Below are 15,639 nucleotides of genomic sequence, written 5' to 3'. Positions count from 1 at the left end.
AAGTTACCTATTATTAGCCTTTAAAGGGTTAACATTGTGATGCTAGCAAAATACTTTCTTAATGTTCAAATACTTTATTGGCTTGCATGTATTTTCAATGAAATATTTCTATCAGATATTAAGAAATTTATACACCAATTTGTTGTTTGAAAACTCTTCCTCTTTCTTGTTTGAATTATTTCTAGTCTTATTGTTCATGCATGTTATGTACATGTTTGAATTATCTCTGATCTTCTTGTCATGCATGTTATGTAGTTTCCCACACTCCTTTCCTCATTGTTTAATGTGAAGGACTTCCATGAGTTTGCCAAGGCAATTCATGCAGTTAAACACAACGGAGTTGTTGCAGTTGCATCTACAAATGTTGTTATAACAGCATTTCAACTGACCAATCATATGCCCTGGAATAACATCATACATACATACATATATAATATATATATATATATATATATATGATCAGACAGTAAAAACAACTTTTTATTAAGAATGGTTAATGAGAAACAAATCATCCTCTTTTTACTGGAAAAGTGTCAAAAATAAATTGAAGGGTAAATTTGACTTTTTACTAAAAATAGAGTCATTTGTGATGGATTTTCCAATCATCCTTATAGGATTTTCCAAAGACATTGTTATGTTAAGGGCATTTAACTGACCATTGACAGTTTCCATCAAGGTTTTTGACACGAGTTAAGCTGATGGGCTATTATGGCCAGGTTAAACACAAGACGGATGATTTTGGAATTTGAAATGAGGCAGAGACAGATTTGGGATTAGCCTATAAGACGGACTGATTAGGAAAAAAAACTTTTTAAATATTATGCATTTTTAAAACATCTCATGAAGCTAGTAAACTATGTCACATCGGTGAGGGTGTGGGTGCGGGAGGGTATATATATATATATATATATATATATATATATATATATATATATATATATATATAACTTGGGGGGCAATGTGGGGGGGGGGGGCTCGAGGTAACTCCCCCCTCCCCTTGAGGTACCCCCCCCCCTATTTTTTTAATGTGGGAGGGGACTCGAGGTACCCCCTTTCATAGGTTTTTTTTTAGTCCAAAATGGACTCGGTCAGAGTTGATCGAGTTCATTTTGGACAGATATGATCTTGGTGGTTGACTGCACCCAGGGTCATTTTGACCACACAGGGTGCCGCACCCGCATCACCTCAATGCGGGTGCAGCACGCTATTGGGTGAATCCCTGTGGCATAGCTAGTAAACCTTAAAAACTGCCATATACTGCCATAAAAGATTATAGTTGAAAAAACACTTTCATAAATAAGCAAAAAAATGCATACAAAAACAATGAGACCAGAATAGAAAATTCCATCATTAAAATAACAAAATGACAATAATGCAAAGGAAAACAAGAAGAAGAAAGACATAAGACAAGGATCAATTTCATAACATCAAAAGCCTAAAGGTCATCGTTGAATCATAACCTCAAGAAACTTAAGATTGTATGAAAGTAGAAGCATACCAATAGCTGCTTTATACTGATTTTCACTTTCAGCTAATAAATTTGACACCTCGGATAATGATGGCATGACAATTTGCAATTCCTCTCCATCAACACCAACAGCTTCAACCTTCAAGGAAACAATGGGGGCATTAGGTTTCTTGAGATAAAAAAAAAACAAAGATTTTGTACCAATCCATTTACTGCTGTTGACAAATGGTCACTAAATACCTTTGCTCCACAACCCAATAATAAATGCACATGCAGAGCTCGTCTTGGCCTTTTCCATGATCCTTCGCTTCTGGATACTTTGATTGTAGCAACTGAAGATTTAAGTTCAGCTTCATAATGGGACAAAAGATATCCACCCTCATAGAAATCATATCCATCGCCATCATCCTCAAATAGAACACCCTTTGCTTTTCCTGTGTGAAAATACAGTTACATTCAATAACTATAACAAGTAATCTTAACAAGGCAGAAGCAGCACATATGACCAAACACGCACAGATAAAACTATGCTCCTGAATGCATTCGTCTGATAAACCATCCTGGGCTTTCTCAAATCTTTCTGGATGAAATATAACACAGTGATTCTAAGACCAGTAGCATCCATTTATACTGTTTTCTCCAATCTTTCTGGATGAATAATAACAGTGATTCTAAGACCAGTGGCACCCATTTCTAGCCTGAACATCTTGCTATGATGATATTCACAAATGGGAAGAACAACAAAATCAAAATTTTCAATAAGCAATACATAAACAACAATGCAAACTATAAATTAAATCCATAAAAATGACCTCAAAGAGATCTCGAGTTTACCTAGTTCATCTAACGCTACAATAAGAGTCAGGTCATCAGATGTCTTTGCTTCCCCCACACTTTGAACAGGAGAACCTACAGGAATAATTGATCCACCTTGCAAATACAGGACAGGCAAATCCTGCATTGTTCAGACAAGGCCAGAAAAATATATCACAATTATCCATGGTGATTTAAGACATATCAACTCAAGATGACTAGAGATGCTTACAGGATGTGAATCTCCAAAATCAAATCTCAACCAAATTCCCTTTGGCAAGACAAACTGTAATTCATCTGATCCTTTGTCTGGCACAGTGCTGAAATTGTTCCAAGAAAAATAATGGGTATAGGATGTCAATATATACTCTATTTTTCTAGAGAAACAATGATGGACGGGACCATTCAGCATATTATTGAAGCTGAAAAAGGGTTGCCATGTGTAAAAGAAGCATTCGAGCCAAAAAATAAATTGCAAATCTGTTCTGAGAGCTTCCCAAAAAAATACTAATCTATTATCAAATATCAAGGAAGACCTTATTTTGTCAAAATAATCAAAGAGGAGTACCTAGCACACACTAATATAGATCCCAAAAGGAATTCATTTTCGACTTTCCTCAAATTCTGATCCTTGGAGTCTGCAACAGAACCAACAATTGATGAGATAGACATTCTCTCTGAGCACCAATAAGTACCAAGAGAACTCTTTAGATTAAAGGAGCATGCCTGCAAAAAAAATGGGAGCAGCCACAGGAGTACCCATTTTGTGAGCCATATAAAAAAGAGTATAAATGTATGGTATAAGCCGGTAGCGTCTCAAAAGTGACAAACGGCACAGTTCTTCACACTAGAAGAGAATTCGCTGAGTTAGTATTGAACATGAAAACATAGGAAACTTATTCCACTGAAAAAAGAAAGCACATAAACATAGGCATGGATACACACACACACAACAAACAAGTACAGAAAGGAGGAGAGAGAAAAGGGTAGATCGAACAGAACTATAATGAACTTTCGTAAAGGTCATTATACAACGCAACAATGACACAAGCAAAACTATGATGCAGGACAAAAATATGTACTAATCCAATATGACTAAGAATAAAAATAGATGTCATGAGAGTTGCTGCACCAAGGTTATCTAGGATACTCAGCACCAGCAGATATATTTATTTGTTTCAACCAAGTTGATAGCAATTGGGTCAGCTTTGATGTTATTTTTGACAAGTTACTAACAAGGACCATATATAAACTGAAAGGAACCCCTAGCTGGTTCATTTTAGTGCAGACATAATTCTAAACTAATCCAAATGATATCACATCTGCAGCCAAGTGTTTTCACCAGCCACAGATTGTAACAAAGACAATTTAATTATTTTATTTGGATTTGAGTCTATAGAATTTTACAATACTATGTTGATTGAAAGGTGTGAACTTGTGATAATCTAGTTTTAGAGTTTTCATAGTTATGCATGAGCAATCATGGAGCCAATGCGTTATGATTTTGATAGGTGGCTGAAGCATTAGGTAAAGTACTTGACAGGCCAATAGACACTTGTCAAGGATGAGCCAAGCAAAGGCAAGTTATGACTGAATCTAACCAAACGCAAGTCTGATCGTGCCTAATAACTAATCAGTCTGGGTCAGGCCTAGATAAAGATCCTTTGCAACAGGGCCTCGTTTAGAAACCACCTAGTGAAAACATGTCAAACATATATTAAAGCCCCGTAACTTGGGAATTTAAATTTTAAGCTTCGGGTTTGTTTAATTTTTCATATTAGGGAAGTTTTCAGGTGTTTTGTTTTTTCCTTTGTTTTTATTCCTCAAATGATCCAATGCATCTTGAACATGTGCATTCTGTCTAAATAGAATATCTTGACTTCACTTGCGTGGTACAATCTGTCCCTTAACAATGAGTTTGTACACATAAAGATAGACACATTTAGTTAGTTTTATAACTCTCCATGTGTCCAAACAATGGAGAAATGGAGAAACAGGACTCTTAAAGCTGACCATATTGATGATTGATGATTGATGATTGATGATGATGATGTCCAAATCCGACCATTTATCGATATGCAACATAGGTTTAATTTTTATTCAATAATCTGTTAGGAGATGAGAGGGGTGATGGGAGTGGAGAAGAAAATGGGAGATGAGGCTGGGGTTGTAAACATCTTTGTGAGGATGTACTTGAAATGGCCTATCTCCACTCCCATCACCATTCTATTCTCCCAAAACGGGGTTCCCAAGCACCTGTCAGGGTAGGTGGCATTTATTAAATCTTCATTAAATAACATCTCCCCTCTCATCTCCAGCCCCCAAACAGAGCCTTAACTGCATTCAAATCAAATCCTACCAACAGACCTACACTATTCCTATAGGCACGTATGTACAATTTAAAAAGGAAAGCAAGAATAGTAACAATATATACTAATATATTGAGATGAGGAAACCTCTTCGCCGAAAGCCCATGGCTCATGATCGACTGTTCCTGCCTCTGAATGTCCACGGCAGAATGGAAACATAGTACCGATTCCCATCCATCTACCAAAAAGCTTTGGTGTTGCATTCCCAGCAAAACCACCGATATCTGGTCCTGACAATGGCTGTCCACTAAGACCCTAAACAAGACAGCGAATATTAAATAACAGTCAAAACACTAAAAGCAATGGCTTAAATAACAATTCTGAGAATAAGCATGCAACTATTCTGAGAATAAGCATGCATAATAAGATACCTCACAATTAAAGGCCCAGTAAATGAAATGCAGGAGATATCTAGTAATGTTTAAGCTCCCAAAAGAAACAAGATATTAACATGAAGATTGCAAATTATGTGATCTTGAAGGTCTCTTTTAGCCTGTCATAGAATTCTTTTCTAGCACTCATTTTTTTTCTTTTTTTTAAAAGCCTTTAGCATGTTGGATTAGGTGGGAAGAAGAGGAGGATAGATTAAAGCTATGTCACATGGATACTCCATTTTGACTCTTGTTCCCAGTCCCCTTATATATACAAGTCATACTAGAACCTCATAAAAATAGTCATATCCCCAGATCCACAGCCCTATCCATGTGACGTAGGACTAAAGTTGGTAGGGCAAGCAACTTCATGGTTTTCATGAACTGAAACAAATTATGAAACAAAAGTACAGTAGAGCATCCTGTCAAATCTTTTTTCTTGTTTTAGGATATATATATATAGACTCATAGAGAGAGAGAGAGAGAGAAAGTGGTGAATAGTTTGAATTTCATGGTTTAGAGAGTATTTTCCTGTGGATAAGCCCTTGCATTTCCTGGTATCTTATGTGATGGCAAGCTACTACAAATCATAGGAATGAGGCACCAGAAGCATGCATGCACAAGTTTCACCACACTGAATGGATCAATTTCTTAAAGTGGGCTAATGGTGTGGGAAATCAGAAAAATCCTTGTCTGGCAACAAGGACAACAGGGATGAGCTTTCAGCAGTTCCTCCACTAACATGACAGGCATAGCTTTGCAGCATTGATGGTAGTGCAGGACTGGCTCATCTATCATTCTCCCGAAGCAAATTTTGTTCTTCATGATGGAACAACAGTACAACAAAAGGAGGTTGACAATCATTCCTATTTCAGAGATTAAAATTGTTGAAATTGAAAAGTAGAACTTCAAAAAGGAACTACCTTAAGAGAAACTTGAAGTTTAGATTCCATATTGTTTGTTGCAGTATGCTAGAATTCAAGTATATCTGTATATGTGAAAGGTCAATTGTGAAATTATTAATACAATAATGTTAGTTTAACTTTAATCTTCTGTTTCTGGATTACTTTCTATCATAATCATTGATGAAAATCATGTGAAAGTTATATGATAACCTTTCAAATGTTGGAACTTTGTCCTAGGACAATCATATTGCCAGATATCACACTAATGCATATAAAAAAACTACTTATGCTTGAAATGCTACCCAATAATCTCATATTTAGAAGAGTATTCCATGAGACAAAACATTGACTTCTCATAATGTCATTACTAATAAAAAATAACATGAAATTTATAGAATTGGACTAGTAATTGTGACACATGTGCCTTACTTACCAAGGAAAGTACCATTGGTATACTCATATGCAAGTGCTCCCATGTTGACAGATTGTCTCCAGTCCATGTTGCAGCATACCTTTGGCTGCCGATGTAACCAGCTCTTGTGAGAACAAAAGGGCGTCTCTTTTCAGTAGCCAACTTCATTCCTTCATATGTAGACCTTGCCATCAGCATCCCATAAACCTATAAATAACTGGCTTGTCAAGAAAAGAGAAATAAAAAAAAAACGAAAAAGATCTTGTACCAGCATTAAAATTCATCTGTGAATAATTATTAAATGTCAAACGAATTCAGAAACATATAAAACAAATGAATTGGTCAGCATATAAAGAAATTAGCCAGTGCCTCTCAGTGCCACATATTGAATAGCACAGACAGAAAACAAGTAGATGGATCATGAGATTAGAGAAAATTACATTGTGATAATGTGAGTGGTTTTGGCATCCACCAAGCTCACTATCCCCTCTATGAATGTTGCTCTCTGGCATTGTTTTTGTTACAGCCTGAAGGAAAGGCAAAGTTGATTTTATGAGAAGATAACATTCTGAAAACCAAAAACCAGTGGAGAGAAAGGACAGATTAAAAAACCTGATGATCCATATTACCTTAAAAATGGCAGGTTCATTCATATCGTTCCAGATACCATCAACACCATTGGATATGAAATCCTTGACCAATTTCGCCCACCAGAGACGAGCCTTTTGTTGTGTGAAATCAGGAAAAACACAAGGTCCAGGCCACACCTCCCCTAAAATAGCACGAGAAAGGGAATTTAGAAGATTAGCAGTAGAAGGCTTTCCAATGTTTCCATCCACTTAGTACAACAATAAATTGTATTCTTAAGAGAAGTTACCAACAAAAGGTTTCCCATCTGCTTGTAGAATCCAGACATCACTCTCAGAGCCGCTATCATAAACGAAGTAACCATTTTCATACTTAATGCCAGGATCAAGCATCCAGATAGCATTGAAGCCATTCGAATGAAGATCATCAACCAAAGATTTTGGATCTGGGAAATTCTCCTGACAAGAAAATTGGAATAAATCAACAATTTAGAAATTGAAGCTTCGTAAGAATTCCCTCATAACTACAACTTAATGGATCCAACTAGAGTATTCATTTGAATAAAATAACTTATTCTTATTTTCCACATGCAAATATATGATTCTGCATTAGAACATGGATATCTTTTGGGAAAATTTACAAGAACACCTTCATAAACTCCACATATAAATACCTACTGAAAACAAATACCAGACACATTCTTAAAAGTAAAAAGCAGAATTAACAAAAAAGGCCCATCACCCAAAACTTCGCTATTAGTAATGTGGTTCACATTTGGGTTGCTAAATTGATCAAATGATACTAATGTAACATGACTATCAGTGCCAGAATGAATGATGGCTTGTCCAAGCTCATATGCAGAGTGATTGAAGTCAGATATTCAGATATGACTGGCATTAAGAACATCCTATATGAAAGTAGGATTTTGACATACTGCTATAGAATTTATCAGAAACCATTCAACATTTTAACAATCTTGTACATGCTATAAAGGGCTGGAAAGTGAATCATTCTAATTTTGAAGCTGCTGCATTCTATAGTCTGAAATATTGTTGTGTTGTAATATTTTTCCTTATGATGTAGTTTACACACTCCTGTTTGCTTTGCACAACTTGGAGACTCATTCATACAGAAGGACAAACCTCCACACAGGGAGGGTGTATGATCATTTTTTGCAGTGTTGATCTTCAAACAAATAATGAAATCAAACAGCAGAATAGAATCCAAGCTGCTAATTGAAAGTAAAATCAGAAAAAAAAGGTAAGAAAAAAAAAACTTTCATTATTAGACCTGAATGATTGATGCTGTTATCTAACAGTAAATTGCACATTAGGCTCTGGTGGATGAACTCCATAGACTGACTTCATTGTCAAAAATAAGAAACACTATTTTGAAAAGAAATCATATGAAAAGAATGGCATACTTGATCAAAGGTGAAACAGCGGAAGCCATCCATGTAGTCGATGTCCATCCACATGACATCACAAGGTATACCCTTTTCACGAAATGTTTTACCCACCTGTGCAAACAATGCCAAGAGGTGAGTGAATATGTTAACTATTCTAATAATTAGACATAAGGAAGTCCAATCTGAAGACAGACTTGTGGTAGGTTAAAGATAAAGACCAAGAATATGCACCCAATGAAACTGCCAGAAAGCATTATCTGAACCAAGACCAATAGTTACTTAAAATGGTTTCAGAAAAGTAGGTGGGCTGAGCATGCTTCAGAAATGGTTCATACTAGATGTCTAATACATAAGAAGCATAAAAGCTTGCCTACCTTAAGAACTTTTTCAGCTGAGTCGTAACTCCAACGGCATTGATGATAACCTAGCGACCATTTTGGTGGCATAAACACGGTCCCTGTAAAAATGGAGGGGTAGTGTGGGGTTTGATCAATTGGAGAACTTGCACACAAAATTGAAATGAAAAATTTATCTTCTGACCAGATAAGCCAAAAATCAAGCAGGTCCCCAAATTCATTAGTATAGCAGGTACAAATTCAACATTGACTTCAGCAAATTAGACCAAGTTTCAGGTGAATCCAAGTTCAAGATGACCTAATCAAACCTACATCCAAACAGAAGTGGTAAAATTCCTCAGGTGGTGTGGTTACAACCATCTGAAGGCAGAGAGCCAGAGAAAACCTATGACTCAACTCATGGTCAAGTCAAGATAGGTTATCATCCATGGCATTTATTAGTTTACCAAGTTCCCAAAGATTGATTAGAATAATGAAAGAACAACCATATTTCCAAAGGCATGTTATTGAAGAACAACATAATTTCTTCAAATGTTTCATGCAAAATCATAAATCATATTCAAAGAGTACAATCATGTAAGAGGTATTGAGTAACTCATAGAACAATATATGCCTTGAGTAAAATCATGGAAATGATTAAAGATTAAAAAACTCAAGGATTTACCAATTGCAAGAGAAAGAGATGCCAAAACTTCAGAAGGAGAACGAAACGGGCCAAATGTCATGACAGGATACACAGGAGGAGCTAGAAATCTTATTGTTGACTCTTTGCGCAGGTCAACCTGCTAAGAAAATTGTACACCAACTAAGAAATGTGTATCTGAAGAAAGGACTAAACCAATGGATATGATTCTTATCTACAATCTTGGGAGGAACAAAAGGACAAATAGACCTCACAACGACGGGTTGTGTCAGCAAGAATCCCTAATGCATCACCATTTGGCAGAAGAGCTAGAACCCAAGGATGTGATTGGTACAATGATGTAGTTCCAGGTCCATAACCCCAAGCATCAGTATTCCAAGTAAACACCTGAAACAGAACCAAATGGGTTTAAATACATTACACAAAGTCAAAAGTATGATCCAAAAAAAGAAAAAAAATTGTTTACTTACTCTTGTGCCAGTCCGTTCAAGTTGCCCACTTACTTCTCCAGTCCCATAGAAAGAAGTTCCTGGAGGAAGCTAGAATAAAATAAAACAAATTAAATCTCATTAAAGCATACAAGCATATATAGTCTGAAAGCAAATTCAGTGACAAATAACTGATGAATGAGGTTCAATTACTAGAGAGAATAATTACAAACCTCAATTACAACAGTTTGCTGACCATTTGTACATTCACAAGAAGGAATATATTCAGGTGACCTGTGGGTTGTGACAGCCAGATCTCTATCTTTAGCACTTGAAAATGAAAGACTGGGATATGTTGCATGCCTTTCATCCCCAGAACAATCAAATCTGAAAACTCCCTCCTCAATAACAGGCTGAAAAGTCATCTTCTGAGTCTCCATTGTGCATTCACGTTCAGCCATCCTGGACACAAACTGATCCCCGCTCATATCTTTAACAGTCTCCTTTTTGCTCTTTTGAAATTTGGTTCTGCACGCCAAAATTCATATTAGGATCTTTCTTCATCTGTCATGTATCCTGTTGTTTGAGATTTGATCACGTATTAGTAATGTTAAAGCATGAAGCAAAATGACACACTTTGACACATGACAAGGGATAAGCCACTTTAAAAAACACAAGGCATTAAGAACCCAAGATATTAAAAAATTTAAAAAGGTTCTGCATGCTTTCCCACTTTCGAAAAGTAACTTAGAGAAGTCTAACTTATGCTTCAGAAGTCAGAACAAGTTCCAGGATTTCATTCAAATGACAAATTCTTCAATGAACTGTTGATGGCAATGCCAGCTAGTTGAAACAGACTAGGTACACATGCATCTTTAGTCTAGGCATCAGCAACAACAATAATCTAGATTCGCTTATGTACCAAACCAACTTGTCTTTTTCTTTCGCAGTCAGATGGCTAAGTTGGACCCAAAAAACTAATTTTAGCAGCTTGTTGTATAAAATCAATATCAGATAATAGTTATGATTTTTGAAGTGTTATACCACAGGCTCAAATTTCAAACATGGCAAACATCCTAACAAAGCACCACACACAATACATATGATAGATTGTGTTCATTTGTGAATGTGTACACATAAGTGTGCATGACTATATACATATCCTTGTACCATTATGTTTTATTATATAAATTGAAATTTTGTCTACAAGGTTATACAGAATTCAACTTAATGAAAACTGTTAGAACAAGCTGTTAACAACCTATGAGCAGCTGTTCGGCAGTATCGTATACAAGAGAGATAGATATAGTCTATACTGTCAATATTCCATAAAACAATCCTACAACTCATGAATCAATTGCACTAGATTGCATTAAACAGTGCCTGACATATGGTTTCATATGAGAACCCTGATTTCATTTAATGTGATTTGGAAAACACTAAGTGTTGAGCACCTCCTTGCTTTATTTAGTAAACTAACCTCTTTACCAATTTTAAGCAAATGGTTGAAGTTTTTGGGTGGTAGCATTACTGGATTGGTGCCTCATCGACCTGTGGTAATTTGCCTCCCTGCATTTGCATCACTGCTAGCTGGTTAAGGTCAATTAGAGCAATTCTGTCACCTGGAATGATAGGCTGCCACTGACAAAGGCTCACGACAAACACAACCCTACCTCATGGCCTCTTCATTTTCTCATAGAAGCATTACATTGCCTCAAGTCTACAATAATCAACATAATAAGGAATAATCTCTCATACAACAGATCCTTTTCTCAGAAGGCTTATCATGATATATGGCATGTCTTGGCACAACTATGAACTAAGATGCATCAAATGATAGTTCATCTCATCTCAAAGCATGCAGATGATTTCTTTTGGAGTGCCTGATACGTCATAACCTATTTTGATCCTCTTTGAACTTAGTCCCATTTTTCAGGCTGCCCCACCAGGGCTGTGGACAAAGAAACTTATAACTGACTAGTCATATTCACGGAGAATAATTTGGCTATTGCCCATGAAAAATAGTATGGATGTAAGAGATTGTAAAATCTCTAAGTGGTTTATTGCATATAACTCTGACTATGCATGTTAACAACCTTGTTGCCCTCTAAAGAGTGAGCAGAACATAGTGCAAGAACACAGCGTGTCCAATTTTGTGGATAAGTAGATGAGGTATGAAGCCTTCCACGTTAAATAATACTCTCAAGATTAAGAACTTCGGATTGCATGAATCAAGCCAATTTAAAGTCCCCTCACCGTCTTGGAAAAACTGAGTCTTTACTCATTAGTCATGCAGGAATATGTAGCTTGATCCTATTCTGACTCATAGGCTATCTGTGTTCTTTTGCTGAATATGGCCCAAGTCAAGGCAGGAGGCAAAGTCATCCACTTAGCCAGATCAATGCAACTAGGCTTCCAAAGAGAGGTGACGATGTTCAATCATTTGATTTCAACCTAAGTAGTCCTTTTGCAAATCACATCACTATGAAGGCCAATTACATCAAAAGAATGACAGATGATGAGAGCGGCTAGTCCACACAATTCACTCCTTTTGTTACTTGCTCCACATAATGGTATTCTTCAAGGCCAACATCACCAGATCTCATTAACGAGATTTGTTATCATGGGAATATCTCACTACAAATTTGAAAAAGAATTGTTTTCTCCGGAAATCCAGGAAAATTATTGTCATATATAAAAATGTAAAAAAAGTAGGAAATATATGTAATATAAATAAAAAATATAACTAAATATAATTTTTTTGAAAGATTAGTCTCAATAAAGCCATGGTATGCTAAATACCTCCTGAAAATATGGCAATCGTTCAGTTATAACCATAGTCACAGATATCAGCGGTATTTTCGAAATATCGCAATATTATCATCGTATTTTCGGCAAATGATATCATAGGTAAAATATTGCAATATTTTGAAAATATCACCAATTTGATCATATCACGATATTAGCAATTATTGTTACTGTTTTTATTGATTTTCTACATCTTAAATGTGTTTTTTCTTCTTTATTTTGCAGTTTTTACTTATTTCTTTTATTATATATGTATTTTATTATCTAAACATGATACTTTCTTACTTATTTTTGTTATTTTTTTTATTTTTTTTAAGCCCTGAGAATTTTTGGAGATTTATCACCAAACCTATAATATCGTGAGAAATAGCCTCACGGAAATATAGCCGATACTGATATTTGTGACTATGGTTATAACATTGGTTTCTGAAAATACTGCCATAAAATCGCAATTTTTTTCAAAATATCATTCGATATTTGTTACTATGTTCAGAAGGTTTCAAGGCTTCGCTCGAGCTAAATGAACCTTCAGCTTCATGAAGTTCATCTCCAAGGGTTAGAACTTACCAGCAACCTTACACCAACGTTCCTATAATGGGCAATCAAGGCATAATATCTCTAACACACCAACATTGTGGAACTATTATATCAATCAATGAGAACGGTATAATTAGTGCTGAAAGACCACGATATCTTTTGTTATGCAGCTGGTTGCCTGGTGCACAACTCCAAATTCATCACAAGCTTAAAATGCTTGTGAATGAAAGTGAAAAAGCACCTCAGTTTTGCACCAGTCGTAGCAACGCACAGTCAACAAATTCTTCCAAACAGGCAGTGCCATAAATAAAGTACAAGTTGCAGAATCATCTTTTATACAGAACTGACTCGGACTAGAAAAGTAAAATATAAACAATAAAACGAAACTAATCCATCAACCGATGATCTGAACTGCTCGAAACCAATCGGACAAATCGCAAACTACAAAAGGCTAAAAAATAAGCTAAAATGCACTTCTCCAATTGATTTAGGCAGACTCAGACGGACCCCTAAATTCTTCCAAACGGACGTTACCATACACAAATGTATAAGCTACAGAACCATCTTCAACCAAAACTCACTCAGATTACTAAAAAAAACTCATAAAGAGGAAATCGGTCCATACTGATCAGAACCACTCGATTCGATCAGACCAATCCTAAGCTTCAAAACCGCACCCTTCACACAGTAAGCCGGAGAAAAAAATCCACACAAACAGCGAAGAGTAACTGTTTTGGAATGCAAAAGTACACACCAGAAAGATCATAATCTCCGGGAAAAAAAACAGCAAAATCGAGAAGATACAAGAACGCGAATTCACGCAACGATACCAAACAAATCGAACACGAGAAAACCGGCGACTCTTTCCACGGGCTAAAGTTTCTACCTGAAGTGCGGAAACGGAGTGAAGGAACGACGGAAGAGGCCGATGAGTCCCCCCGAAGAAGAAGATGAGTGTGTGGAGTTGGGGAGTAGAGATCGATCGACGAAGATGGCGACTCCAAGGGATTTAACGACGCCCATTTTCCGATTCCAAACCGAACCGTCCCGAATCGAAGCGGCTTTTTTTCCGCTTTTTTGGCTTTTTCTTGTTTTAATTCTGATTTGTTTGTTTCTTTTCCTTCCCAGTGCTTTATTTTAAGCAACCATGAACGCTGATTGAAGCAGAGCTGCCCACTTCATAGCTAAACAGACGGCTGTCCATACGTAGCACTCTTTTATTGCTTGCCATTTATGAGGACGAAATGTGGGGCCTACGTGACCAAAATTTTGGGCTCTGTCGTTCCTTGGCAGGGTCGCCTTGAAGTCGATGTGTGCATCTTGGTTTTCAGTTCTCCATTTTGTTGTTGTTGTTGTGTGTGTGGGTGTGGGGGGGGGGAGAGCCTGGCTGGAGAAACGAGTTTTTTTTTCTCTTGCTGGACTGCGAATGACTTTTTAGGTTTGTGGCTTTATTCAAAGCTTCTTTGTTATTTTCTTCATCGAAAGTAACAGTGATGGGAGGGTGTTGTGTGTTTCCCGGGAACACAAATTGTCTGTTTAGGTGTGTATTGAGGAATATTTTGAGACCTACAATAATTCATATGTCAATGTTGCCCATGATGACTTTTATTATAAAATAACATATAAAAAAGGTAGATTTGCTTTTTGATGGAAATGTTTTCTCATAGGATAGATATGCGTTGGACGAAAATGTTCTTCCGCTCCCCGTAAATATATTTGCATGTTTCGCCTTTGTTTTAATTTTTTTTACAACACATGGCTGCCTTCTCGTTCCTGCCTTGTGTTAGATAGAAAAATTTTTCGGGTTCTTCCTACCTCATGGAGATAACTATAAATCGAACGACTGGTTCGATCATTGGTGGGCGTCATAGGGGGATTTGTCGGTCATCTCTTTTTACAGTTTTTTCTTCTTCTTCGTTTTCATTAGGCAATATGAAAAAAAGCAATGACGCACAAACATTCCAACAAGTGTCATTAAGGTCACATCGTGAGTATCTTTCCATGTCATCATGCTATTGTTGAATAACGTATGTCGGCGTGAGTGTCATTAAGGCGTTGTTTTGTTATTGCAGGTAGATTTTATCATTTCAACAGTTCGAAACTTGAAGACATTTGTAAGACGTTGGGACCTGTTGACAAGAATGCTTGGTTACAGATGCGAGCAAGGGCCTTTACCCCATCCGGTATCGTCCATTCACTCAGTATATTCAATATAACGCAAATCGCGGTTATAGTAACATGTATATCGATTTGTGAGATTTTTTTTGTTTATTAATATTGATTTGTAATATATTATGCTGAAATGTCGTATATTGATTTGTAATATATTATGTGTTTTCTAGTGTCGAATTGTGAGATATTTTTTTTTATTAATAATATCGATTTGTAATATATTATGTTGAATTATCGTATATGGATTTGTAAGATGTTATGTATTTTCTCGATTCATTTATGAGATATTGTTTCGGTTGAAAATCTTGATTTGTAATATATTTTGTTGAATTTCCGTATATCGATTTGTAAGATGTTATGT

General features: G+C 36.3%; 1 protein-coding gene across 2 annotated transcripts in view; it reads right to left on the bottom strand.

Annotated features, from left to right (window-relative positions):
• LOC149822545 (uncharacterized) overlaps positions 1-14,218 on the bottom strand; it is a 49,916-nt gene extending 35,698 nt beyond the window's left edge. Inside the window, exons 1-18 of one of the 2 annotated variants that reach the window (XM_089981624.1) lie at positions 13,993-14,218; positions 9,995-10,289; positions 9,804-9,872; positions 9,583-9,720; positions 9,355-9,472; positions 8,709-8,791; positions 8,350-8,445; positions 7,216-7,384; positions 6,968-7,110; positions 6,779-6,865; positions 6,360-6,545; positions 4,738-4,905; positions 3,008-3,128; positions 2,850-2,919; positions 2,514-2,601; positions 2,303-2,423; positions 1,709-1,902; positions 1,499-1,607 (exon numbers count right to left, since the gene is read on the bottom strand). In XM_089981624.1, the coding sequence (XP_089837750.1) occupies positions 1,499-1,607; positions 1,709-1,902; positions 2,303-2,423; positions 2,514-2,601; positions 2,850-2,919; positions 3,008-3,128; positions 4,738-4,905; positions 6,360-6,545; positions 6,779-6,865; positions 6,968-7,110; positions 7,216-7,384; positions 8,350-8,445; positions 8,709-8,791; positions 9,355-9,472; positions 9,583-9,720; positions 9,804-9,872; positions 9,995-10,289; positions 13,993-14,129 (2,392 nt within the window). In that variant the 5' untranslated portion in view covers positions 14,130-14,218. Of the gene's footprint in view, positions 1-1,498; positions 1,608-1,708; positions 1,903-2,302; positions 2,424-2,513; positions 2,602-2,849; positions 2,920-3,007; positions 3,129-4,737; positions 4,906-6,359; positions 6,546-6,778; positions 6,866-6,967; positions 7,111-7,215; positions 7,385-8,349; positions 8,446-8,708; positions 8,792-9,354; positions 9,473-9,582; positions 9,721-9,803; positions 9,873-9,994; positions 10,338-13,992 lie in introns of both variants that reach the window. The other variant, XM_089981625.1, reaches the window with a different exon arrangement.
• Between the last annotated feature and the right edge of the window lie 1,421 nt (positions 14,219-15,639).

The sequence above is a fragment of the Nuphar pumila genome, chromosome 11 (assembly GCF_984573655.1).
Source record: "Nuphar pumila chromosome 11, dmNupPumi1.hap1.1, whole genome shotgun sequence".
Taxonomy (NCBI): Eukaryota; Viridiplantae; Streptophyta; class Magnoliopsida; order Nymphaeales; family Nymphaeaceae; genus Nuphar; species Nuphar pumila.
The sequence above is the reverse complement of the archived record's forward strand: the minus strand, read 5'-3'. Positions and strand labels throughout refer to the sequence as shown.